At 42.6% G+C, this 26121-nt stretch overlaps 5 protein-coding genes across 6 annotated transcripts; 1 reads left to right on the top strand and 4 right to left on the bottom strand.

Moving 5' to 3' along the window:
- Positions 1-61: 61 nt before the first annotated feature.
- Positions 62-25026, top strand: RB195_006217 (uncharacterized protein; the record flags this gene model as incomplete). 2 transcript variants are annotated; one of them, XM_013451134.2, is made up of 39 exons in its annotated part: positions 62-182; positions 242-420; positions 498-561; positions 1214-1321; positions 1371-1440; positions 1493-1572; positions 1684-1869; positions 2787-2944; positions 3011-3112; positions 3928-4022; positions 4081-4203; positions 4286-4430; positions 4508-4681; positions 4777-4895; positions 5002-5146; positions 5227-5307; positions 5390-5539; positions 5652-5743; positions 5815-5938; positions 6749-6910; positions 6975-7159; positions 7319-7394; positions 7457-7572; positions 7661-7760; positions 7837-7947; positions 8009-8100; positions 8174-8317; positions 8434-8512; positions 13228-13362; positions 13426-13530; positions 13599-13670; positions 22398-22547; positions 22606-22710; positions 22765-22926; positions 24202-24335; positions 24398-24551; positions 24628-24726; positions 24806-24888; positions 24948-25026. In XM_013451134.2, 39 exons carry the CDS (start codon positions 62-64, stop codon positions 25024-25026), a joined length of 4659 nt encoding a protein of 1552 aa, XP_013306588.2. The 2 variants fall into 2 exon arrangements, with proteins under 2 accessions (XP_013306588.2, XP_064036151.1); XM_064179170.1 differs by having other exon boundaries at positions 3928-4031.
- On the bottom strand, positions 15843-16100 carry RB195_006221 (uncharacterized protein; the record flags this gene model as incomplete). Its single annotated transcript, XM_064179174.1, has 1 exon — positions 15843-16100. One exon carries the CDS (start codon positions 16098-16100, stop codon positions 15843-15845), a length of 258 nt encoding a protein of 85 aa, XP_064036155.1.
- Positions 17209-17733, bottom strand: RB195_006220 (uncharacterized protein; the record flags this gene model as incomplete). The annotated part of the gene is made up of 1 exon (XM_064179173.1): positions 17209-17733. The coding sequence occupies one exon, from the start codon at positions 17731-17733 to the stop codon at positions 17209-17211; it is 525 nt and encodes a 174-aa protein (XP_064036154.1).
- On the bottom strand, positions 18313-18711 carry RB195_006219 (uncharacterized protein; the record flags this gene model as incomplete). Its single annotated transcript, XM_064179172.1, has 1 exon — positions 18313-18711. One exon carries the CDS (start codon positions 18709-18711, stop codon positions 18313-18315), a length of 399 nt encoding a protein of 132 aa, XP_064036153.1.
- On the bottom strand, positions 19677-20343 carry RB195_006218 (uncharacterized protein; the record flags this gene model as incomplete). Its single annotated transcript, XM_064179171.1, has 3 exons — positions 19677-19906; positions 19966-20144; positions 20204-20343. 3 exons carry the CDS (start codon positions 20341-20343, stop codon positions 19677-19679), a joined length of 549 nt encoding a protein of 182 aa, XP_064036152.1.
- Positions 25027-26121: the final 1095 nt, after the last annotated feature.

The raw sequence follows: 26121 nt of genomic DNA, 5'->3' as shown, positions 1-26121 counted from the left end.
CACTTCTTCCGGCTTAACCGTTAACGACTAATTAGTAATTAATCACCCATTACAGGATAAAATGGATCCACACATTGATTCCTTGGACAGAAGTTGGAGCAACGGTGGTCATGAGAAAGGGTTAACATTCTTCGATCGCCTGGCGGATGAAGCTGCTGAGGAAAATTCAGCTAGCAGTAGTGGTGAATATTACTTCTAGTATATTACCAGTTTTTTCAACAGTTAACAACTACGTATTAAGGTGTCCTTTCAAGCATATTCGGTCGTTTCTGGCGACCACAGAATGCCACTGACTCCGAACGCACCGGACCAGCTACGTTTTTCTTAGAAAATTCAAAATCGCGAGAAAACGAAGATGAAGCGGTCCTAGATACGCTTTCCAGTAATCCATTATCGGGAGATAACAGCGATTCCAACTCTGTATGCGTTCATTTATTTTTCAGGAATCTGATTTTATGTTCCGCTGTCGAATTTTCTTAATTTTTCCTTCCTTACAGGTAACACCCAAAACACTTGTTAGTGGTCTTTACGACAATGCTCTTGATTCTCCCAGCGTTAGCAGTGAGCGATCTTTATTTTTCTGTTCCTCATTAGAGGTCCGCTTCAGGACTAAAAACCTGAAAGCTTATCAATACTCTCTGTGAGGTCAACTAACAAGTGACACACTGCATTCATTTTCTGTTTGTTTTGCACAGTTGCTGGAAATGTTGCATTATTTATGTTTTGAAGTGCTCTGTAAATACTAAAAAGCTTCAAAATACCATCATCTCAGTCAAGTGCTCACGTTTACGTGATATTTCCTCTCAGTTCTCGAATTTACTTCATCTCCACTTCTTTTTGTTTATCTATTTAGTTATTCCTCGTCATGATTAATACCTCATTTAGCCACGAGTATAGTCGGGTCAGAAGGACGATGAAGTTGCCTAAAACTCGATTGCACTCGAAGCGGCGCGGTGGAGATAGCGTTTGGAATTGGGGTGGGACCATCGCGAACTGCAACAGTGAACGGAGGTAGAAGAGGTCCTCACTCGATCCTAACCCCTATGCTCCACCGCACCGCTTGGAGCACAACCGCTTACACAACTGCACGTGCTTCATGTCGTTTTGACTCTACCATACATGCCTTTACATCCTATAGTTAATGTTTTCTATTTTAACAAACCGAACCTCTACTTTCATTTTGCGGTGTGATTATGATGAACATTCTCTTTAGACAGTCAGGATGGTGATACTGTTCCGAGGAAACTCTCTGACAAACTTTCCAACATGTTCAGGACTGGGCAGAAGCAGGGGTTGATGGATTACAATCGAAGCAACTTTCGTATGTTGATCAGCTATACTACTCACTACCGGTATATTATATTTTTGAGGTCAATACTGGATGCCGGATTCTACTGGTAAAGAGTGTTATCAATGTGAAGAGCGATTTTCGACATTCAGGTGTTGAATTCTATTCGTTGTTATCATTCTTAAAACAGGTAGCACTTTGCAGACGAAGGCATCATTGTCGTCTCTGTGGACAAATATTCTGTGCAAGGTGCTGCAATATTCATGTGCCTGGATCCGCATTAGGTTTGTTGGTGTGCAACCCTATTGTCTACCTGAACGATTGAAATTTATTTGTTACTATTTCAGTAATATTAAGATTCTCTCGTTCTTTATTGTGATTCTCAATTCGTTAAGGCTACTTAGGAGATCTGCGACTCTGTCACTATTGCGCTAAGATGATGGCACAATATCTGCCGCCTGAGGAAGATCGCATACAATCTGAAGAACTCATTCATGGTACTGTTCCGAATGATGAGCCAATGACTTCAGTCAACGATACGCTAGGCTCTTCAATGAGAACAGTTTCGACAGTTTCATCTGGTCAGAAATTACATTCTGATCTTATATTTTCCGTATCTATTGCTAATTAACATTATTAACATTTTTCATTCTTTTACGTGTATATCATATCAATATAATATATCAATATATCATTCGTGCAGTTAATGACATTATTTAGAGCTTAATTATGCTGTGTACTGTTATCACCAGGAAAAAAGTTCAGAAACTCAAAACTCTATTGGAAATTCGTAGTCTCTTTGTGTAGTGCCTTACTCATTAGAAATAGAGTGTTCATAGTATCTCAACAGGTGTACCGGTGAGCGCTGAGTAATTAGCATCGAGTCTTGGAGCAGTCATAGAGCTTTAGATAGGATAGCGAGCTGCTCCATTTTGTCTTAGGTGCACCCATTTACTATTCTCTTAAAGGCATCACTCCACGAATCTGATGTGGTGCAGATTTCAAGTGGAGTATTCGTATATAGGATGGGAGACTACCGAGAGGTGGGTGATTCCGTCCATTTCTTCCTAATTGCCGTAAAAAACGGCCCGGAAGATACGGCTTCATTCGTTTTAGCGCACCATTTTGTACAAGAGGTTCGATTGGAGCGCACCAGTCTTGTGCGGCGCCGCATCTTCCTAGCCGTTTTTTACGGCAATTAGCAAGAAATGGACGGGATCACCTCCCTCTCCGTAGTCTCCCATCCCATCCCATCATCAGTATATCGAATACTCCACCTGAAATCTGCACCACCTCAGATTCGTGGGGTGATGCCTTTAAGCACATTTTTACTTCAACTAACTGGCGTTAGAATTCTCTCATGCCAGTTAGTTGAAGTAAGAATGTGCTTAAGAGAATAGTAAAAATGTCGTTATGTTTTTTGTGGTTGAAAATACAAAAAAATAACGACATAAAAAAAACACAACTTAACAAACATAAACTTAGCTTTTAAATTTAGGTTCGATGATGTGGACCCGTCCCTCCGAAATTGGTTCCTCATCACTTGAAGACGGTGACACTTCTTTCGGTGCTCCTAAACCGCTACCTAAACCACCGTCTCTTCTTTGTGCTACAGAGTTATACCTTCAACACGAAAAAAGATCTGACTCCCAGCCCGTGAGAACCTTCTCAGGTTATGTGTTCTCGTGAGGAATAGACACTATTTTTATTACGTATTTACAGGCCAGCGTTAGAGCAGGACTGCGAGAAGATGAAGAATCGGGTCCAGACTGGTTTCGCAATATGGATACAGATGCGAATTTTCCTATGAGAGACAGCGACCATGTAGGTTTCATTATGTTTAGGCTGCTAGGACTCTTATGGTCGCAAAACTTCATACTGGGGTCAAAACAAAATGAAACTCGGCGCAGTTGCGTGAGCGCTGGCGCTCGAAGCTGGCAGATCAAACGTAGCGATTAGAGTCGAGAGAGGACTCTTGATAGCATCTCTCAGCATCGCAATTCGCTACGGTCCCATCAGATTTCGACCGCTATCTCGACCGTGTTGCTTCGAGCTCAACCTGTTACACAAATGCGCCGTGCCTCATGTCCTTTTGACTCGACTATACCCACTCCGTATGCTCCAGAAAAAGTCTGATGCATGTCTTGTTTTAGCTCACGTGATGCGAGGTGTATGATCACAGCTGCTGTTTTTTTTTCCTTTAAGTCAACTTGTTTTCCTAGTTCAACCTTTCTTTGGTACTCTAGCAGATGTTTCCGTTTGAAGCGAAGATCGACTATCATTGCTTCGTACCATTGGTGCGATAGGGAGGAGCCGGACCCTCTTCAGGTGAATTGAGTCTAGCTCATGGGGTACAGCTTAAGTGATGAGTATCAGGGTCCAAAAGTGAGGGGGATCTTTTTGAAAACCGTCTTGAGGTGAAGGGCTCGGTGCACCGGCTCGGATTACCGCATATATGCTTCGTACCATAGATGCGATAATCGGATGCTCTGACTCCCTTCATTTGAGCTGCACCCCATGAGCTGAACCCCCTTCACCTGAGGAGAGCCCGGCTTCTCCCTATCGCACCTATGCTTCGTACTGAATCTCGCATAAGTTAGACAATAAACATTCGCTTATTTCAAGTATTCCCTTTATAGAAATTGCATGGTGAAGAAGTGCGCATCACGGAGAATCATTTTGACCCACTTCCGATCTCTATTCTTCATGAGAAGTGTGATGAAAAGAAGACGTTGTCTGCCAAGTATTTTTTTTCATTCTTACTTTTATCCATGAAAAAGTTTGACCTTCAGGTCTTCTGTTACTCTATCTCCTTCCAAAACCCAATTCGACGATGACATAGACCGCGCCTTTGACGTTCGAGCTGAACGGTTGTTAACTTATGTTTGTGACAGAGAGAGACTACGTGACCTCAGGTTGGATCCCTTCTTTGTGTCGTCCTCCAAATGTTCTGTATAACTTTGTTTCTTCCATGATTCTTATCATCATGCGGTTCAGGTGGAAGCCAATAATTTTAAACTTAGCTAAAGAAATAGCCCACACTGTTAAAGTCGACGTCATAAAACGGCGAGATGAGATGAATATCCTCAATTACGTGCATGCGAAAAAGCTCTATGTAGAACAAGAGGGTCCAAGTGCTGAAGTAAGGCTTGGAACTGTCAAAATTTCCACTGCGTTTATTCCATTCCTCCCCTCATCTTTTTTTTCCCTTTCGTGCAGCTTATATGGGGTGTTGTGTGCAGCAAAAGCGTTCAACATCTGTCGATGGCTGAGCCGCTAAAGGATGCCTCCGTCATGATTGTGGCTGGATCTATTGAGTACGAGAGGGTGCCAGGTCGACTGTCCACAATTGAACCGATTCTTTGTCAAGAAGGGGAATTCCTTGCGAAACAGGTGCTACTTTCACAGCAGTTTTTGATTTTTGATTGATGGATGCATTTTTTGATGTCTGTTTGATATAGTACATCTTCTTAGATATTGATTCATAGGTCGAACGAATCTTGTCACGTCGTCCCTCTGTTTTGCTCGTTGAGGGAAATGTGTCGCGATTAGCATCAGATCTTTTGCGAGAGGCTGGAGTACGTGTGGTTGTGAATGTTAGTGGGCGGTAAGGTGCAGAGTATCTATTTTTATTCATTGGCGTTCTTGCAAAAAATAAGCACGGATATGTCTGTCTACTTTCAACGAATATAGTTTGCTAATAGTTTCTGCAGAGTTCTCCATCGAGTAGCACGTTCTACGGGAGCCGATATTTTGCCAAGCTCTGATGCGCAATTAATTCAGCAAAATATCGGATTTTGCCCCTATTTCGCACAGCGTTCGTTTAACTGTAAGGATGGACGTCAGAAGCTGCTACTGGTAAATCATATTATTCTTGTTGTGATTATTTTCTCTCCATGGTCGTAGAATTATGTAGTAGAACTGTTTTCTAATTTTAGATTCTGGATGAATGTCCTCCAGATCGAGGATGTAGTGTTTTAATAAAGGGTGCTGATGCTCGAGAACTTAGGGCTGTCAAGGTGAGCATTTACTTTTCACATATGCAATTATCGTGACAAATTTTGAATTGTGGTGCGGATTCTCTTATTATTACATCTCCAGCGTATTCTTCTTTTCCTTACCTCATTGCTGTATTCATCACGCCTTGAAAAAGCTTTTCTTAATATGTTTAACATTCGGATGGCTTATCAAGTATCGAATTGTGAAGTATGTGAAGCTCGTCAGGAGAACATCGATCACAATGATGAAAAGGTCATTTTTTTCTCCAAATTTGTCCCTCTTTTCCGTTCTCGTCTTTTATAAGAACACCATCTTATTTTAAATCTAAAAATGTACTTTTTGTGATGTTGCTCATAGTTTTTAGTCTGATTTTGAACTAGCGTTGATCGACTGTGTTCTTTGCACGTCCCCATTTATTAACCACGAGCCTCCTTATTTGAAATCTGCTAGAGGAAGGTACCTTTTCTGTCGATTTTTTTGCTGTTGTGTTCTCACTTTACCTTTCATTATTAGGAATTTATTATTAGGAATTGTCCTCTCTTGCCGTATTTCAATGTACCTGTATACCAGTTTTTCAACGAAAAAGATTTTGATGCTCGTCGAATCGATGAGGAGAATGAAGTCCGACGAATCCTCAGCAAACAGTGCAAGGTACATCTTACTGATTAATTTTCTGTTTTTATACAACGTTGTGCACATGTTTGCTTTCGAATAATCGGTTTTCCCTGCAGAATTCCCTAGCAATCTTTAAGGGCATCACCCCACGAATCTGAGGTGCTACGGGTTTCAGGAGCGTAATGCCTATACGGAGTTGTAGATTGTGAGGAAGAGGGTGATTCCGTTCATCTCTCCTTGTATCACAAACCCCCTTCTGCGACTCGTCCGGAAACCGAATTGGTTTTCGGACGAGTCGCAGAAGGGGCGGACGGCATCATCTTCTTCCCCACAATCTACGACTTCGAATAGGCATTACCCACCTGAAACCCGTACCACCTTAGATTCGTGGGGCGATGCCTTTAAGCATTCTAGTCCTGCAACTCTATCAACTATTTTTAGAATCATTGGGATCTTCGAACTTCTAATTATTGATTCCCGAACCTTTTTGTTTTGCGATAGGTGAAGTCTCGACGGGTATATCGAATGCCCCAGCCACCCTCTGCTCCTTCAGCCAATACTGTTGTTCTTTTCTCTTCAAGGTCTTTTTTGTCGCCTCTCTCTTGGACGCGAGCTCGTGGCTGTCTGCGACTTACGCAGCTCCACGCTGACGTATCTCTAGAGTTTTCGGAGATTAGCGTCCCTTGGTTTTAAAACTCTGCGCTTTCTTCGTACAGTCATTTCTGGGAGTTCGCTTAGTGAACTTCGCGGCTTTCTCTCCACTCTGTATGAAATTCCATAGATCATTAAAATATTTGTTTGAAATCATTCGTTTGCATAGTGACGTGCACAGTTTAGTGGTTACAGGTTCCTGTTCCGGATACACCTCGTCATTGTTACGCTTTAAATGGTGCTCGTGATTCTAACAAAAAAAGGAATATCGGTGCATTCCGTGCATTGAGTGGTGTTATTTTCAAGAAACGATTGCAATTAAGAGATCTTGAGTTGCGACCTCGACATTCCAACAAGGTTAGGTTTTTTGGTGTCCTGTTTTACATTTCATGTTAATTTCCGAAATTTTCATACAATGAAGGAGGAGCGCCACCAAACTCGTCGACACGACATTCTGGATCCCTATGTGCATCAACGCATTGCTGTACTTTTTGGATCGTTCTCACCAAAGTCACCTAATGCTCCTTATTTTTGCGTTCGACCATGGGTAGTCAACATGGAATTCTATGGTCCTCATGATATGACGTTGGGGGAATTTCTTACCAAGTATGTGCAAAGTTTTGGTTGTCAAACCAATTTCTCGCTTTTTTCTTGTATCTTCACAGTTTATTTTGCGGTGAGTTTTTTTTTTACGAATTCTCAAATACCTAGTCAAATTCCATACTTTGAACTTCTGACTTTAATGTTGATCCCATTCACTTCTAGGTACTGTTTTAATAAGTCTTACGAATGTCCTTCCTCCAATTGCGAGGTTCCGATGTTAGACCATTCCAGAAAACTCGTATGCCATAATTTTGTATGTACTCTTCATAATGTCACTGTTTCTACTATTTAATCACATAGGTATATGGACGTGTGTGTGTCGAAGTTACGACGCAGATAGTTGTCAGCGGATCCGAAGAATCCACCATTGGTAACGCAGTGCCTAGCCAAATTTATGCATGGAATTATTGTAACAGGTTAGACTGGTATTTCCTCGAACATTCATCTTTACTATCTCTTACTCGTATGTACTTTAATTACTTTTCATACTTCTTCCAATTCCAGTTGCAAACTTTCATCTCCTGTCATTCCAATGGGCATGTCTGTGTGGCATCTGTCATTTGGAAAATATCTGGACTATATAGCTTATTCCACCTTTTCGCAGGTGTGAGCTGTCTTTCGAGTTTAAGAATTGTGTGGGTTGTTTTGATAGAACTATTTGTAAAACATGTTTATTTTAGGGAGGAGACACCGCATCTCCGATAAAACAGCAATGCTCGCATTGCTTTTTTCACGAACATACTCACTTTTACTCTCTCGGAAACTTTGTAGCTGCCTTCAAAGTTACCCCGGTCCGCTCTTTTTGTTGAACTTCTTATGTTTTTACAATTTTTTGAGGTAACAGTTTTGTAGGTGCATCCTTACAATGTGCAATTTTCTCCAGTGCAATGTCGAATCGTTCCTAATCAATATACGAAGCAAACACTTTTGGATGGGGTCACGAGGTATCCTTTGAATTTCTTCCAAATTTACATCTCGATCAACACAAGTTGATGAAAAGTATCGTTCCAATTTCAGAATGGCTTCGCTTGCTGATGACATAATTCGTACTGCAGAAGATCGTCTAGCTCTATTCACAAAACATGATCACTACAGTCAATACGCTGGAACATTCCATACTGTTCTGAGACAGGTGGTTGACAAAACTGCAGTGGTGATCCTGTAAGTCTTGAGGCTATAAGAGGAGATGTATAAGTCTTTTTTGCTTTGATAAACTCTATTAGAAGTGTTCTGCAAAGGTTTTATTCCCACTTGTCTAAACCCTAAATTTGTTCTAGTGAAAAGCGGAAGTTCGCGGATGAACTCAGAACTGTAGATCGTAACATCATTTCTTCCAACGACATTTTTGCAGTTAAGGTGCGCCTTCCTTTTTCTTTGGAATCTCTCTTCCTATCTTATTTATATTACGTCTGAACGTCCGACTAAAGCCGGACTTCAGACTATCTATGTTGTTCGCTTCACTCCCCTTCAGTGATCAATGAAAATTAATAGTGGTGGCATCTTCTGTGAAATTAGATTTGTATTCAGACAACGCTTTCTACTTCTTTTTTTAATAACAAATAAAAGCGAAGGATTTCGTAGTTTTCTTTCTAAACGAGCCAGTTTGGAAAATATTCAATTTTTATTTTCAAACACTCTTTCGATACCAATATAATATAGAAGCGTATTGAGAGCATTTGTCGAAGTATAGGTTTTCCTCCTGATTTCCCCCCAATAGTTATTACAAAATGATGTGGACGTAAAATGACATGAACATGTCGTATGTCGTCAGATCATGTCGTCCCAATTCAGATCATGTAAGCTGTGGGCTACTATTTAGGCAGCCGTTTCCATGGGTGTTTCCACTTTTTGAAAAGGCATGTTACCACACTGAGGCAAACGTGCAAGGAGGTGTACATGCGGAGCCGTAGAGGTGAAATGCAACGCGGGCAGTGGCCACCTCTACGAAACGGTTGTAACACCATCCACCTTTCGCGGCATGCACACGAAGTTATTGCGCACCAGTCCGACGCCGTGGGACCCGACACACCCCACTTTATAGCTGTCTTGCGCCGGCGCACCAATCCAACGCCGTGGGACCCGACACACCCCACTTTATAGCTGTCTTACGCCGGCGCACCAATCCAACGCCGTGGGACCCGCCACACCCCATTTAATAGCTATCTGGCGCCAGCGCACCAGTCCAAGGCCAGGTGGACCCGTCGCACCCCATTTTTCGAATTTCGTGACACACACATACGGACTAAGCTCGTGATTATGTACCAGTCTGAACGTCCGGCTAAAGACGGACTTCAAACTTTCTGCAGTGTTCGCTTCGCTCCCCCTCTCGGATCGTCGAAAATTAATATTATTGCCGTTTTCTGTGAAATTAGACTTGTGTATCTCTAACAATGTTCCTTCATCCTTTTTATTGTATACCAGCCTGAACGTCCGGCTAAAGACGGACTTCAGGCTTATTTTGGTGTTTCATTTTGGTGTTCGCTTCGCTCGCCTTTACCGATCAGTAAGAAATAACAGTAGCGACATTTTTTGGAAAATTATAATTTCTTTTTTCTATCAACGCTCTCTTCAATTTTTTTTACCCGAAAATTTAAGCATAGGTGAAAGATTTTATGGTTTTTCCCTAAACGCTCAGTTCTGTGTTTGGAGAGCCATCCAGCTTAATTTTACATCAATTTTTCTCTCAAACCTCCACAATTTGGAAACATTATTCGAAGTATGAGTCTCCTCTGTTCTCAACTTTTGACGAAGAATGATGTGCTAACATGGAATGACGTGAACATCACTATCCTAGTGGTAAAAATAACGTTCTACGTCAGGTCGCGTAAACTGTTGGCTACTATGTATTGTATTTAAGCAGCCGTTCGCACGCGTGTTTCCTCTTTTTGAAGAAAGGATGTTTGCAGCATCACGAGATATGCTAGGAAATACATATGCGAAGGAACCATAGAAACCCATTCTACCGCCTTGGGGTTTCCGCGCACCAATCCGACACAGTGGAACCTGTCTCTCCCTACTCTACACCTTTCTGGCACCGGCGCACCATTTCAACCCAGTGGGACCTGTCCCACCACATTATACAGCAATCTCGCCCCTGGCGAATTCGACGCTGTAGGACCCGTCTCACCCAATTTTACTGCGTTGGGGCTCCAGCGCACCAAACCGACGCCATGGTATCCGTCTCCCTCTATTGGATTTTCTCGATTGAGACACACACATACGCAGATGCACACACGCGACAGAATAAGCCCGTTATTATATAACATGATAGTTTGCAAATTTGGAAGTATACATTAACATAAAAGTTTATTTACCCTCACTAACATATGAGAAAAACTAACTTGCATTATCAAAGCCAACATACATACCTGCACAGTTTGGGACAATGGTGAAAAGGTAGAGTGCTCGCCTATCAGGTGAATGGAGATGGTTCGATACCTTCCTGGTGAGGTGTTTTGCATCATTATGGAGTATTTTCTTGACACACAAACACACAGCGCGTTTTTAATTGATTTCCTTGAGCTGTAGCCAAAATTGGTATTGATCGCCTTTATTAAACAACGGCTAACGTTTCGGCGTTATCGCCTTCGTCATACATTTTTACATGCCTATACTAACGTTTCAAACGATGTAGCGATGCAGGCTGTTCGCGAACTGCTCACGCAGCGCCAGGCTTCATTGAACATGTATGGATTAAGCATTAGGCAGATCATGACATTGATAAACGAATGCCTGAATTGTTCTGTTTTCCGATGGTCGAGACAGTACTACCGACAACTTAGAGGCCTAGCTATGGGACAAAGACTGGCACACACTCTCGCCATTGTTTTCATGGCCAAGGTCGAAAAGCCTATAATAGACCGCAAACCACTGTTGTATTATCGTTACATAGATGATTGCTGCGTGGTCTGCTCAACACAAGCAGAACTAGACACGTGCTTCAATCTTCTCAATCAGCACTGTCCGCACATTAAGCTCACAAGGGAGAGACCGATAGACAACTGGTTGGTTTTCTTGAATGTGCACATTTACTTGCGGAATGGGATATGTAAGACTAAGTGGTACTGGAAACCCAGTAGCAAAAACATCTTAATCCACTATCTTTCAGCGCATCCCAGTAAAATGAAAAAATCTGTTATAGATAACATGTACAGAACAGCGGCAAGAGTCTCATCGAGTAGCCAGGAAAAAACGTGGTCTGCAAATCCGGCCCATAGAGTAGCAATATCCAATGGGTACCCAGCTGGAGATGGTGCTACCCGACAAGCACGACATCCCTCTCGAAGATCCAACGTAGTGGATGGCCCAGAAAAGATCCCTTTCTGTTTGCCTTATATATCTGATGATATGAGCGGTACGGAGTTGTCTACGAAAAGCGGGTTTACAGAATGACGTGAGGGTTGTGGAAATACCTCCAGCGAACCTCAAGGGTCAGTTGGTACGTAATCGTGCGTATGATCGACTCTGCACAACTCCCAGCTGCGCGGTTTACCCGTATGGCAGAGAGGGTGATTGCATTATATAAGGAGTAGTAGTGTATCGTATCACGTGCAGGTTGTGCGGTGACGATTATATAAGGGAAACGTTCGTCCACTGTGTATTAGGGTCAAGGAGCATCTAGATGGACTTGCAAAATCTAAAACCTTCACCTCACTTGGAGCACACCGTAGAATATGTCATCCAAACTCCGAGAAAAAACGAGGTAGAAGTTCGTATATTATCCTACGAGTCCGAGATCACAGCACGAAGAACGCTAGAGGCCTTTTGGATAACCGACAAAAGTCCAAAAATGAACAAGAATGATAAGAGCATTGCTATCACAAACGAGTTATCCCCATGTCAAGACCTATGCGGGTTTTGATCTACGGGGCGGGCCGTGAGGTCTCTATATAAAACCCTTGTGACTCGTAGTTGTGGTACGTGGTGGTCTGCTGCGTCAACAAGTTTAGCTAATGAGGTAGGTACCAGCCAATGTGTTGCTGTTTGAGTTTGCCTACCGTTTGGATTTTTCTGTAGGGTGATGAGGCGCTTGAGGGGATAAATCACTAATGGCTTTGAATTTTCCAGGCTCTGACGAAAGCGACAACGCCGAAACGTTAGCCGTTGTTTAATAAAGGCGATCAATACCAATCTTGGCTACAGCTCAAGGAAATCAGTTAAAAACTACGTTTCAAAATGCCGAGATTCAAAGACAGTCGAACATGGGCAATACACAGCGCGTTATTACATAGCATGATAAAGGCGGAAGATTTCATTTTCTTCTTTCTAAATGCGTCAGTTCTACATTTGGAGTACATCCAAACTTCAGCTTCAAACACTCCTTACCAATATATCATTGACAAAATTCAAAAGCATTACTTAAAGTATGATTTCTTCCTGATTTCAAACACAAAATGATGCTTTAGAATAAAATGACTTGAACGATATCATCGTACTGATAAAGATAAGTTCCATATCAGTTCATGTAAATTGTGGGCTGGTATTTGAGCAGCCGTTCGAATGCATGTTTCCTTACTTTCTGTGGGAGGCATGTTACCAACTGGAGATAAACGTGAAAGGAAATAGACGCACGAAGGAGTCATAAAGGTGAAAAGCAACGCGCTCAGCGGCCACGGCTATGGAATGGCTGTAACGTCCCATTTGCTTTTTGCCACATTCACACAATGTTATTGCACCCCATTTCGACGTCGCGGGAACTGTCTCACCCCATTTTACAGCTACCTGGCCCCAGCGCACCAACCCGATGCCATGGGACCCGTCGCACCCCATTTTTATGGCGATCTGGCGCCGGCGCACCATTTCGACGTCGGTGGACCCGTCACACCCCCTTTCACCGCTCTACAACCCCGGCGCACCGATTCGATGCCGGCGGACCCGTCGCACCTCCTTTTGGAATTTCGTTTCACACACAGACATACACACACGTGAGAGACTATGCCAGTTATCATATAGCATGATCATGATCACGATGATTCTTCATATTCTTTCTATCATTTTCTTGGTAGTTCTGAATATTATTATTCATCCATATCTATTTCTTATTATTGTTCATGCCCAATCTTGTCTTTAAGGCTAATGAGGCGCTAATGCATATACGTGAAGCAATTTATCTTTTGATAACCACATGGAATGACCAAAGCACAGTACTTGCGGCAACTGTACGCGCAGTCAAAAAGACCGCAGAAGATAGTAGCCTCGTGTCCGAGGTGCGACTTTTCTCTTTTAGCTAACGCTTCAAAGAATCTTTTCAATGACTCATAAATTCTCAGTCGACCGAGATATCACTGGAAAGAATTGATGATCCTTTCCCTTCGTATTTGCATCTCGGATTGAAGTTACAACCAAGGGTAGGCGTGGTTGTCAGAGATATACTGGTTAGTTTTTCCTTCATCTGACAATTATTCCACTTTTCATGAATCCTTTTCTACACTGACTCTTTTAGGACTCCAGAGGAAACTACAAACCAGATATCGGAAGTATAATAGCGTATGCGCTTTCTGCAGCGGATTACGAGGTTTTCCGTCAATAATCTTAGATGGTTTTTTGTGACTTGTTTTTTTTATTGAAATTTGTGGCGGTTGAAACTCAAAAGCAAGCAATTCGAAGCTTCCAATTATTGGATCCTTTGAGTTGTAGATAGTTAATGCCTGAAATTTACGAACATTTAAAGACATCACTCCACGAATCTGAGGTGGTACGGATTTCAGGTGGAGTATTTGTATACGGCATAATAGATTATGGGGAGGAGAGTGATTCCGTCCATTCCTTTCTAATTGCCGTGAAAAACGGCCAGGAAGATACGGCTTCGGGCGTTCTGGCGCACTTTTTTCTACAAGGAGTTCGACTGGAGCGCGCCAGCCTTGTGCGGCGCCGCATCTTCCGGGCCGTTTTCTGCGGCAGTTAGGAAGAAATGGACGGAATCACCCTCTTTTCCATAATCTACTATCCCTTATAAAAATACTCCAACTGAAATCTGCATCACCTCAGATTCGTGGGGTGATGCCTCTAAGAAGGTTGAGACATGAACAAATTTTTGGTAACGATGAGGTTAGATAGTAAAGAGTGTAGATCCAATATATAGATATTCTCCAAATCAGTTCATAATGTAATAATTCAAAGCTTGCCATAGTGCTCTGGCAACCTCACTTCAAGGTGTTAGCGATGTAAAGCAGACCCCTTCCACCTAAGCTGTCCAGCTGCCACGAGAAGAACGAGAAGGAACAAAAAAAAATAGAACAATGGAGGTGCAGAAAGAAGTGATGCAATAATCTGAAATAAGAAATCAATGATTCGAAGGAGTCATCAGAGATGAGAGGATGCTCATTTAGAACGTGCTCGTCACTGCCTGCGAAAATTCGCAGAATTACACAACTTATCCGAGGAAAAACCGTTAGGCAGTGAAGGACGTTTTGAAATGCATCAAAACGAAACGAATTAAACAGTACACAGCATATCCAATATGCTTTCGTTTCCGCTGAGAAAATGGAGTGCTAAGTTGGGCATGAAATTTTGACGGTTTTCATTTTTGAGCCCATAAATTTGTTCAGAGAGGAACTGACAAAAAACGTACAATATAAGGTGATAGAAAAAAATTGCAATAAAACTTTATCAAATCTGTACTTTTGCCTTGCCCTCTGAGTTGGAATAAATGGACATGAATGTTACCAAAAACGTTTAGATTTACGTGTCTTCTTGTCTCTTTTTCAGTTTATTCAAGACGAACAGGCATGTGCTGTATACCAAAAAATTCTCAGTTCACGCTCTATCAGTAAGTATAGTATAAATTGTTTGGGAAATTTTTTTTCTTAGTGGAGATGAAGGGGTCTGGAGCATGCAAGATGTCATGCTGGACAGGAGTGGACCCAAGCCTCTTCCTGGAAAAAACTACTAATTATACAACATATAAAGTTTAGTTGTATGATTGTTCGACTGTCCTTGAATTTTGGCATGTTTGCTTTGATTTATTTTTTCTTGAGCTGTGACCAGAATTGGTATTGATCTTCTTTGTTAGCTAACAGTTAGCGTTTCGGCGTTGTTGCCTTCGTCAGAGCCTGGAAACATCAAACCCACCAGTGACTTATCCTTTCAAGTCCCTCATCACCCTACAAAAAACATTCAAACGGTAACTAAACACATAAACATATGCAGCAACACATCGGCTAATGCTTACCTCAATTGCTAGATTTGCTAACGCAACAGATCTCTAAGTACCACAACTAAGAGTCACAACAGTTCTTCATAGGGTCCTGAAGGCCCACCCTGTAGTTCGCAAGCTGCACAAATCCTGATATGGGTCTAGCTCGTTTGTGATCGCAATGCACTCATCCTTTCTGTTCATTTTTGGACTTTTGACGCTTATCCAAAGTGCCTCTAGTGTTCTGCACGTTATGATTTCGGATTTGAAGGATAGTATCTTAGCTTCTACCACTTTTTTCGGAATTTTGATGAGATGTGTTATGGTATACTTCGAAAGGGGTAAAGAGTTTAGATTTTGAGCGTCTATCTAGATCTTCCTTGATCCGAATACAGAGAGGGCATCCCGTTTACCCTATATAATCGTCACCACACGACCTGCACGTGATACGGTACACCCCTCCTGATTGCATGGTAACAGAAATCGTGATGTCTCTCTTCCGTATAAGCAAATCAGGCAGCTTGGAGTTGTGCAAATCGTTCATACCCACGATTACGACACTACATTTTGACACTTGAGGTTCGATGGTGGTATCTCCACAACCCGCACGTCGTTCTGTTGATGTTCTTTGCGTACCGTACCGCTCTGCTCAACATCATCGGATAAGATATCATCAGATGTAAGCCAGACAAAGCGGAGTCTTTTCTGGGACGTCCGCGACGTTAGGCATTCAGGAGGGAAGTCGTGCGTGTCGAGTAACACAGTCCCCATGTCCCTGTTCGATGCAACCCTTCCCGCCGCCCTATACATGTTACCTGTAGTGGAGTTTTTCATTTTGCTTGTATGCGCTGAAATACACTGGACTAAAATTTTTTGCTACTGAGTTTTCGATGTTATTTGGTCTTCCATATCCCATTCTGCAAATAGATATCTACATTCAAGAAAGCCAACCAGTTGTCCATTGATTTCTCTCTTGTATCTTTAACGTGCGTAGACTGCTCATTGAGATGATTAAATTACTTGTCAAATTCTCCCTGTGCTGAGCAAACGACGCAACAATCATCTATGCGACGACATTAAAGCAGTGATTTGCGATCCCTTGTAGGATTTTCAATTCTCGACTTGAAGATAATGGTGAGAGTGGGTGCCAGCCTCTGTCCCATACCCAGGCCTCTATGTTACTGGTAGTATTGCCCCGATCACCAAAAAATAGAGCTCTTTAGGCACTCGTTAATCAGCGTTATGATCTGCCTAATGTCAATCCGTATAGGTTAAATGAAGATTGGTGCTGTGTGAGCTGTTCCTGAACACCTTGCATCGCGAAATCGTAACGAGCGATAGAGCGACGTAACGTTAAAAGACTCTATGACAACTTCGGATTCCATCGTCGTATAAGGGCAGAATTGGACAATCGTTTCAATCTTCTCAACAAGCAGCGAACGTCTATTCGAGTAAAGGAACGGTTTACATGATCTGACGAGGAACGTTATCTTTATCAAACAAAACATCATTCCGTTATAGCTCTTGGGGAAAACAAGAAGAAACCCATACTTCGAACAATACTTTCAAATTGTGTCTGTTTATACTGGTATCAAAGGAGTGTTTAATGCTGAAGTTTGAACATTCTCAAAATGTAGAACTGATGCTTTTCGAAAGAAATCTGGAATATTTCACCTTTATTTAAGTCGAGCGAAGAAAATACCACAAAAAAGTCTGAAGTCCGGCTTTAGCCTTTAAAAATGCGCAGCCTTTCTAGGAAGAGAGCTGGCCCCACACTGACACTCTCTCATCGTGTTTCTGACTGTCTAACAGGAGATTCTACAACTGAGTGTGCTACAAACCCCTTCATCTCTACTAACAAAGAAAATTCCCTGACATTTTATACTATCATTTACTTGACTTAATCGGTGGGCTGATGTCATCGCCTGACGCGATTACCCACATCTTCGCCGAGGTATGCCGTCCTTGAACACAGATCTGCCCGACCTTCTCGATCTTCTGCGAGAGCTTGCACAGAATCAATCCATACGTCGATACTCCATATTCTGCAAAACCTTACGTCCCGCCTGAACTGCCTATCCACACCGAGTGTCCTCAGGTCTTCTTTCACCACCTCAGTCCACAACTTCCGTGCTTTCTTCCAGCGTGAACCCGTCAAATTCCTCAGAACTCGCTGAACAAAGTGATCTTCCGGTCTCCTTAATATATGACCAAAGAAGCGAAGACGATTTACTTCAGCCACTTTCGATGGCTGTGCAAGATGTTCGTATCTTCTACGTGTCATCCGGCGGTACACCACATCAATTTCTGCGTAAACATCTTCATTGTGGCATACCCCAGGCCAAAAGTGGCCAAGTAGCCGTCTAAGCAGCTTTCGTTCCGTGCAATCAAGCCTCTCCATCACAGTAAATGGACCTGCCCCAGTCTCCGATCTGTACATCATGATGGGACCAATTGTGAATAAGAAGACTCGCAGCTTCGTTGGTGATGGGGGTCGACCACAGGCATTTCGTTAAGTAGTTAAAGGCATCACTCCACGCATCTGAGGTGGTACGGATTTCAGGTGGAGTATTCGTATACGGCATAGTAGATTATGGGGAGAAGACTGATTCCGTCCATTTCTTCCTAATTGCCGTAAAAAACTGCCTGGAAGATACGTCTTCGGGCGTTCTGGCGCACTATTTTCTACAAGGAGTTCTACAGCCGCATCTTCTGGGCCATTTTTTACCGCAATTAGGGAGAAATGGACGGAATCACCCTCCTCTCCATAATCTACTATCCCACATAAGAATACTCCACCTGAAATCTGTACCACCTCAGATTCGTGGGATGATGGCTTTAAATGCAGAAGTGGCCTTAGCGCATCTTTACTCAACACCTCTCTCGTAGCTGTCCTCGTTCTTCCTTCGATACAAGGTTGACTACATGTTGAAGTTTCGTAGTGCTTTCCGCGATTATAACAACATCGTCGGCATACTCGAAATCGGTCAAGGGACGTCCTGCTGGTGCTAGAATGATATCGTCAGGACACTGATCTACTGTTCTTCATAATGACGTCGATGGCGAAATTGAACAGGAAGGGTCCTGCCACCGCCCCTTGTCTTACTGCAGTTACCACCTCAAAAGGTGTTGTACATCCTGTTCGAACTGGTGTTGTTGCTGGTGTTCGAACTGCAACAGTTCTTCGTTGATTCATGTCACCAAGCAAGCGAACAAACTTTCCTGGTATTCTCCTGTTCGAACATCCTGTTCGAACTGGTGTTGTTGCTGGTGTTCGAACTGCAACAGTTCTTCGTTGATTCATGTCACCAAGCAAGCGAACAAACTTTCCTGGTATTCTATCGGCGCGTAGTGCGTTGAGAAGACGGCCTCGATGAGGAGAGTCGAACGCGGCTGCAAAGTTCAGAAACGCTATATGCATTGGTTTCGAATACCGCTGCTAGATTTCAATCACTCTCCTGATAATGAACACCTGGTCAATCTGTAGATCGACCAGCTTGCTCATCGCGCGTTGTTTCTTCGCGATGTTTAATTAGTGGTCCAGGATAATGCTCTCCAATACCTTGTACGTAACACGCAGCAAAGGGATTCCTAGATAATTCCTAGGGTCCGTGACGGATAACTCCCTGTGGTGGGGAATTATGATAGCGTGCTTCCACGAACCAGGTATCGTTTCGTTTATCCAGACTGAATGATCTTTGTCATCTCACGAATCCCAGACGGAGGAAGATATTTCAGCATTTCTGCGCTAATCCCGTCGTCTCCACCAGATTTTCCATTCTTCATTTTTGAATACAGACTAGAACCTCCGACTCGGTCGGTGGCTCCTCGTTAACCACATATGTCGGCCTATGAACGTGCTCGAGTTCAGGAGCTGACGGTGCTTGTCAGTTCAACAAGGTCTTGAAGTGATCCCTCCAAATTGGAATGGTTGCTTCACCGACCGCGCCTCCATTGACCATGTTCAATGATGGAGAACGTTCTTTTCATCTTGCCGCTGTACTGTTTTAGTGAAGCCGGTTCCTGCCCTCCCACGCCTTCTCAAACTCCATCGCTCTTGACGTCCATTCGTTATCGCGGTCTTGTTGACGACGCACCTTCCTTCTAAGACGCTTTTCCTGGTTGAAGTCACCAGCGCTGCGCGCGACACATACAGAATTGTATGTGGATGTTGTTTCCGCAGATGCAAAGGCAAACTTCTTCCGCGGCAATAGAACCAGGAGCGCTTCCCTTGCAGCGTCCTGGATGCACTTTGTGAAGGAATCCGCATCGCTAAGCCTCTTCCTGGTCCGTACTCCAACATGAATCGAAACATTCGCGAAATTTCGTTCCACATTTTTCGTCTTTCAGACCTGCCATGTCGATTTTCGTTAGAAGAGGAACTCCTCAGTTTCTCTTGCGGAACCGTATCTTGAAGCTGAGAGGAACTGGAATGTGGTCAAAGTCGAAGACGACGTCCCAAACAGCTCTAGATTTTCGGATATCTGACTGAGGAATGTTCCTCGCCAGAACGTAGTCGAGCTGAAGCTTAAGAGTCCTCATCTTCCGCTTGCGTTGCTCTTCAGGCGTTAAAAGGGTTGACCCTGCCAAGTGAGCTGATGGCGTCGATGATTCCTCTTAAACGCGGAAGCGATGATGAGGCCCGTCTGTTCGCATAAGTCGACCAGACGGTCACCGTTGTGCGAAGTGAGCTCCGCTGTATACCATTTTCCTAGCACATCGGATTGCTGTTCGAGTCCCATCTTCGCATTTGTGTCGATTCCGACAATGACTACCTGCTGGCTTGGTATTTTAGGTATCAACGCATTGAGTTCATCATAGAAGGCGTCCTTACTGTTGTTCTCAGCGGTTTCCCTAGGTGTTCGAGCACTTACGGTCCAGAGTTTACGTCCTCTGCGATCCCGCAGTCGTACAAAGACGCATCTAGACGACGTTGAGCCAGGTTGTTGTAATCGTTCCTCACAGCTATCGCGCAGCCACCTACTTTGTTCTCATCAGCATCGCCGCAGTATATGGTGTAATTTTCGATGCTGATGACGGGCCGATCCCTCATACGTGTTTCCTGCAGTGCAGCAAAAGGCACACAGAGATATCGCAGAAGTCTGGATAGAGCGGCTTGTTGGAGTTCATAGTTTCTCGATAGTGTTTGGCAGTTCAGCGTGAATTGGTTTTTGCCAAAGATTCTATGCTCACATCAGGGAGGTGACCTTTCAGGTTTTGGGCTTTGGCGATGTGTTGAACGACAGCACCATTTTGCAGTGTGTGGGAATCTTTCGCCGTATAACAGTGCGGGTTATATAGTTCCCAATGCGTACACTTCAACGCCTAATTACGTTTAATTAAAGTAGGGCCACCACGTGCAGGTAGCAATCAGACTTTTATACGCGTACCCACTTATACTGTATTTACTGATAGAGCTTGAACTGAAATTTTTCTGGTTTAGAGCACATACCTGTTCTCTTCGATTAAACAAAAAAAGGGGGTGCTTTGGAGCATGCCCCGGTCATGCCTCGTCAGAGCAATTAGCGATGGTGCGTGTCCTAAAGAGATTCACTTTCGTTAGCACCTAAATAGCTGACTCTGCTTACCTACCGCTAATCATACGCTACATCACCGGCTAGGATATAATTCACTGTCTACTAAATTGTTTTGGAGAATCATACACATTCACTGCAATTTTGTGACGTGAGGTGATCTCAATTTAGTAATCGTACCAGAAGCAAGAGAAATCCTCACGTGAAATATGAGATAAGGATGTATCTAATAGCTTCAAAATACGTGCATAAAAAATTTCGTTAGAAAGAACATTCCAGGTTTCAAAAGTAACGGTAATGTGAATTATCGTTATCCTGTAACTCCCAAGCATTTTTGTAGCCTAATTTATTTCTGGACAGAGGGACCTTCTATATCTCTGACGTCTTGGAACTTACAGGAAGAAAAAGAGCTCAAATTTCGTAAGATTTCTAGACTTCCTGAAGGTGATATAAAGACAAACTCACTCCCTTTCTTTATTAGAACACCATTCAAAATCCCATGTACTTCTATCTAGCACTATTATTCTTTGACTTATTCGGTAATTTCGACAGCTCATACCATTCTTCTTTGCATATTTTCTTGTAACTCCGCACTTTTCTGCGTCTCTGTGGCTAGAAGAACATCTAATACGGTTGTCTGCGTCTTCATGAACGACTAGAGCGTGACCTCTTCGAGGTATGCTCGCGTATCCGTATCCACTGGGTACGTTATGTCTCGGAGGCATTCGCGGAGAATCCGCCGGGTCCCTCTTTACCGCTCCCCAAAAAAAGGGGAAAAAGACACGTAAACCTCGACGTTCCCTACATTGATGCCATTTATATCATCTCAGACGGCAGGGTAAAAATACAGGTTTGATAAAGCAACATTTTAATAGCAACATTTTTAATCTAAAACTAAGAAAAATCAATTTGTAATGTATATGTGTGAATTACATATATAATGTATGATGTATGTAAGTGCTCATTTTCCTTGTAGTCGGTCGTTCTCAATGTTGCTCACTCGTTCTGCTGGCTGTTCCTTCGCCCCCGCAGTTGTTTATTCCTCTTTATGCTTGCTTGTTTAATACGATCCAATAGAAAAAGCATATGATTTTGCTGCTGTTCTTGCTCCTTATAGAATAACTAAGTGATTGCACTTCTGGCAAAAAAAAAGTTTTGTATTCTGGTACCTTTTAACTGTCAAGACCAATTCCCGCTTAATCGCATCGCAGATTATGAACTCTTCGCTGAATGACGATGTTTTAGAGCAAATATTCAATTGATTTAATTAGTTCAGTATTTTCCAAGTGTCCTTTTGGGATGAGCACTATGAAGGAACCTTTCTGCATTGTCTACCTTGATCCATAAAGACAAACAATTTTTTCTTCAAAGAATCACATCCATCCTTCCATCATACTAAACAAAGTATTTTCTATCCTGTTAAATGATTCCTGTGAAAGGAACACTCTGTCGATGAACCTCTTCATTTTGCACTGTCCAAGCTGATGTAGACATTCCTTACCTAGGAAGGGTCCGGGTCCGACCTATCGCACCTTTGTACGACAGGACGGACTTAGCATTTTTTCAATTGCAGGAAAACCGCCGCAAACAAAGAGAAGCGGCGAAAGGTGAACAACCTCCACTTAATTTAAATTCGAGCAGTGCAGCACTGGATGAACAAGTTATGGCAGCAGAACATCTTGAAGTTGAATTCCAGGATAACCAGGCTTCATATTACGTCAAGGTTCAGAAATTACTCCTGCACATAGATTCTGACATCCTCTAATAAGATAATGGGTCAGGCTTATTATGGTGCTAGATTCCGACTTCTCCGCAAGCTACTGTTTACTGAAGGTGAAGAGGCGTTTATACGGTCGTTGTCCCAGAGCACATTTTGGACACCTCAGGTGAACATTAAATGATTTGCACTTGTTCGTTAAAATCGAGTTTCTTCTTTTCAGGGAGGAAAATCCGGGTCATTCTTCTACAGAACACAAGATGATCGCTTCGTAGTGAAGCAAATGTCTCGTTTTGAGATCCAATCATTTGTCGAGTTCGCTCCACACTACTTCGATTATGTCAAGACTGCCGTTGTGGAAAATAAGTTAACAACATTGTGCAAGGCAAGCTTTTGTTTTGGATGTACAGGGTGCGATGAAAGTACAAGTACACAGAATTATAGGAATTTTATCGGGTCTTAGTGGCTCAAACAAATTGAGAAACTTATAAAGAAATCCCTTAGCGATTTGCAACAACACAGTATCTTCTTTTTTTCAACACGGTCTCCTCTGTTTGCGATAACGGCAGTCAGTCGCTTCGGGAACGAGTCGATCACTGGACGAAGAAAGTAGATGTCGACTTTCTCCCATTCCCAGCAAAGGGCGGTCTTCAGTGACTCTACGTTGGAAAGAGGAGTAGCACAATCGTTCTCCTCTAGATAACCCCACACGACATAGACCAAAGGGCTGAGATCCGGGGAGGAGGCCGGTAATCCTTAGTAGCGATGAAGTCCCGTAGATGGTCTATGCACGACTGCTGAATAATTTCGGCCTTGTGGGCCCGCTCGTTGTCTTGCTGATATGGGGTCACTACCAAAGTGAGAAGTGCCCAACGCAGCAGCCTCGAGAATGGTCTTGAGGTTGTACTCCTTTTCAATCTTTGCCCCTGGCTCGACGAACACCAGCAGAGTCTTGCCGGTGGCACAGACACCGAACCAAACCATGACCACAGAAGGGTGGGCCGCTCGATTTACAGTTCTACCCTTCGTGTTAGCCTCTTGGGATGCCTTAGAGAGCACGCAATGCTGTTGTCGATTGAAAGCGGCCTCGACAGTCAGGAATTTCTCGTCGGAAAACACCGTGCTGAGGTGCTTTCCAAAGCTCGTCCGAGCAAATAGGGCACGACATTTCTTTAGGTGAGTTTGCTTGTTCTTGTCCGGAAGGACAGCCGCTTTTTACACATGAGAAGGGGTCAACCCTAGCCGTTTCCTAACGATAGTTTGGACGGTATAGTCCGACACTTTTAGCTCTCGGGCCATCTGTTCTATGCTGCTTTTTGGATTCTGGTCGACATGTTTTCCGATGACGTCCACGAATTGATTCGTCATCAATGATAGAATGCGTCCATGAAATCCTTTTAGGACTCCGAGACCCGAAAACGAAATTAGGGTGTCATAAATAAGGTGTACTTAAATTTTGATCGCACCTTCTAATACTTACTAACAAGCAGTTGAAGTGTGGGGAACTTGATGATAAAACTCTGTTCCATGTTCAAGTTTCCCACACTTCTACTGTAACATGTTTAGCGCTCTTACCTGAAATTCTTCCTCTTATTTCTTGTTTGGTTGATCATTGATTGAAGATAATAAATCTGGATGTTAAAATCAGTATTATTTTCAGGTATACGGAGTATTTCGAGTTGGTTACAAAAGCAAAACTACACAGCTGAAAGTGGATATTCTGGTTATGGAGTATTTATTTTACAAACACAATGTAAGTCAAGTATGGGACTTGAAAGGATCCCTGAGAAATCGGTTTGTTCATGCCTAGATGTCACTTGATTAACGCTATGTCTCTCCTAATTCCTTTCCTGCAGAATGGCTGCGACGGCAAAAAGTACATCTGATCTCGTTTTATTGGATGAGAATCTAATGAAAGATCTCTGGAATAAACAGTTATACATTTATCCGCATGCCAAAGCGGCCCTGAATCAAGCAATCAGCAACGACAGTCATTTCCTTAGCTCTCAGGTGCTTCTTCTTCAATTTTCTCCCAGATGCAATTACATTTCACTAGTAATTTCGTTAAAATACTTTCTATTTCCAGCACGTAATGGACTATTCATTATTAGTTGGTGTTGATGAGACAAATGGTGAATTAATTCTGGGAATTGTTGATTATATGAGGACTTACACACTCGATAAGGTAAGCTATAAGATTGCTGCCTCATTGGATACCAATTGGCAGTACAGCTATTTGATGGGATTTGTAGCGCTCTATTCAGAAACTTGAATCTTGGGTGAAAATTGTCGCCATTCCTGGTGCCCATCTACCAACAATACTTAGCCCGGAGATGTATTGTACGCGGTAAGAACACTACAGTTGCGTCAGCACTTCTGGACCTCAATTATAATCTTGTATTGCAGATTTTCTGAAGCAATGGACACTTATTTTCCGGTCGTTCCTGACCAGTGGACAGGTCTCGGCTCAGCAGTTTCGTACTAACCATATGTGCAAGAAGAAAATCCTAGGTATTTAATAAAGATAGTCAGCTGCAATTCTTGCAGTTGTTCATATTCACAGTAGCAGTTCAGTTGTTCCTCACTTGTTGAAGTAGTTACCTTAACATCTAACCGATGTTCTTATTGGGCGCTCACTTGCTTGAAAAACTTTTTCTTGTCGCAGTTGAGACTCTCGGCTCAGTTTTTTTTTGATAATTTTACAGCAGCAAATACGTAAATACATAGTAGATTTGAACCAAAGTGTTATTTTGTATGTTGCGAAATTCCACAATTGATATTTCTGTTACTGTTCTTTCCAGCGTCTTGAAACGCAGCTGCGCTGCGAATTTGTAGATGTGCAATCGCTAATCTTTTTACTATTTGGACAGTAGATTATATGATAGTCATTCTAAATAATTAATGGGCGCAAAAGAACTTAATACAGGAGAGAAAACAGCGGACTCTTATGATTTTTAAGGCTGGAGTTTTTCATTGTGATGATGTGGCTTTTTTTTAAAAGGCTGGGTATGCTTTTGTAGGGCAAGATTCTTCACATCTTTATTGATTATGTTCAGTTGAAAAATAAGTAACATTCCATCTAGATACTGTTTTCGGAAGGTACTGAAAGCAATCTAAGTTGATGTTTTAACTGATTGTTCTCTTTATATCAAGGAACCTGCTGTTTTGTTTCTTTATTTTCTAAGCCGCCAACCTGTGATAAGTATGTGATCGATCGTTAACATATTGTGAGTGCCTTTCACAATGAGAACGTATGCGAACGGTATATAAATATCTGTTATATAATATAAATACAAAGACCACTTAGCAAACATTTATGACTTTGTTCATATTGTAAGAAAATCTATAATTGTCAATGGTTCAGGCTGCCATAAAGAATTACAGAAAGAAATACACGTATGTACTAAAAGTGCCCAATTCACATCCGAGTCTTCTCAGATGCGTAGTGTTGTTGGTTCTCAACGTTCAGCGCTATCAACACTTCGGTTGCAAACTAGGACCGAAATATCACATATTAAACCCTCGAAGCAAGAAGTTAGCAAAGAAAAAAAGACGTGGCTTCGTTAGGCGATGAAAGAAT

The sequence above is a fragment of the Necator americanus genome, chromosome I, assembly GCF_031761385.1.
Source record: "Necator americanus strain Aroian chromosome I, whole genome shotgun sequence".
Lineage (NCBI taxonomy): Eukaryota > Metazoa > Nematoda > Chromadorea > Rhabditida > Ancylostomatidae > Necator > Necator americanus.
The sequence above is the reverse complement of the archived record's forward strand: the minus strand, read 5'-3'. Positions and strand labels throughout refer to the sequence as shown.